Here is a 947-nt window from a genome sequence, read left to right as displayed (position 1 = left end):
TTGTTTCAAAATACTAACATTAAAATGTGCCGCTACTTCTTTGTCCAGGTACGACCAGCAGGCTCTGTCCATAGACTTTCTGGAACTGCTCGAGCACTTCATACCCTCAGACTTTGAGATGAAGCTGCTGAACAACTACGAGAAAGAAGGACGCCCCCTGGAGGAGCTGACCAACGAGGACCAGTTCATGCTACGTTTCGGGAAGATCCCTCGACTGAACCAGAGGATAAACACTCTGACGTTCATGGGGAATTTTCCAGAGAATGTCAAACATTTGCAGCCGGTTAGTTATTGAAAAGAAAAAGCATTATTATTTAAGAAAACATAGAAGTTTGTGTTTTATGGGATTGAACTTTAAACTGATGTGTTGATCGCGCTTTACTTCATGCACAGCAACTCAACTCCATCATTGCTGCCTCCGTGTCAATCAAGTCTTCAGTGAAACTGAAAAAAATTCTAGAAGTAAGTGAAAGATGTTATGTTTTTACCCAAACTTGACATGTATTTTTGGTCAAATTTAACAGTTTCAACAACACTGTTTTTGTTAAATTTGTGTTAGCTCTTCCTAGGCTAAATATTATATTATATATATTATTATTTAGTATAAAATTTGATTACTATTTTTTTATTTGCTAACACGTTGTTAGCATATAGCTGGGTATTTCAAGTCCAAATGTTCATGTTTATTTGTTAATGACAACCTTTATTTACTTATTTACTTTCAGTATTAAAACTAGCTGTAATTTTGTTTACCGTTTAGCTTCCTCATCGTTTAGATTTTTTAGCAACTATTTTTTAACACAGTTACACTCTGATCTGATCTGATGTTTCCCCCCCAGATTGTTTTGGCCTTTGGTAACTACATGAACAGCAGTAAGAAAGGTGCAGCGTATGGTTTTCGGTTGCAAAGTCTAGACTTGGTGAGTATTATTATTATTATTATTATT

The 947-nt window shown here is 35.6% G+C and overlaps 1 protein-coding gene across 1 annotated transcript; it reads left to right on the top strand.

Moving 5' to 3' along the window:
• Positions 1–15: 15 nt before the first annotated feature.
• Positions 16–920, top strand: LOC103399275 (formin-like protein 1; the record flags this gene model as incomplete). Its single annotated transcript, XM_008337987.3, has 3 exons — positions 16–283; positions 394–462; positions 840–920. Coding segments are annotated over exons 1-3 (315 nt in total), but the record flags the coding sequence as incomplete, so codon positions are not given.
• Between the last annotated feature and the right edge of the window lie 27 nt (positions 921–947).

This window comes from Cynoglossus semilaevis, unplaced genomic scaffold, assembly GCF_000523025.1.
Source record: "Cynoglossus semilaevis isolate Cse_v1.0 unplaced genomic scaffold, Cse_v1.0 C19100266, whole genome shotgun sequence".
Taxonomy (NCBI): Eukaryota; Metazoa; Chordata; class Actinopteri; order Pleuronectiformes; family Cynoglossidae; genus Cynoglossus; species Cynoglossus semilaevis.
Note: the sequence above shows the minus strand (reverse complement) of the source record. Positions and strands in the feature narration are given on the sequence as shown.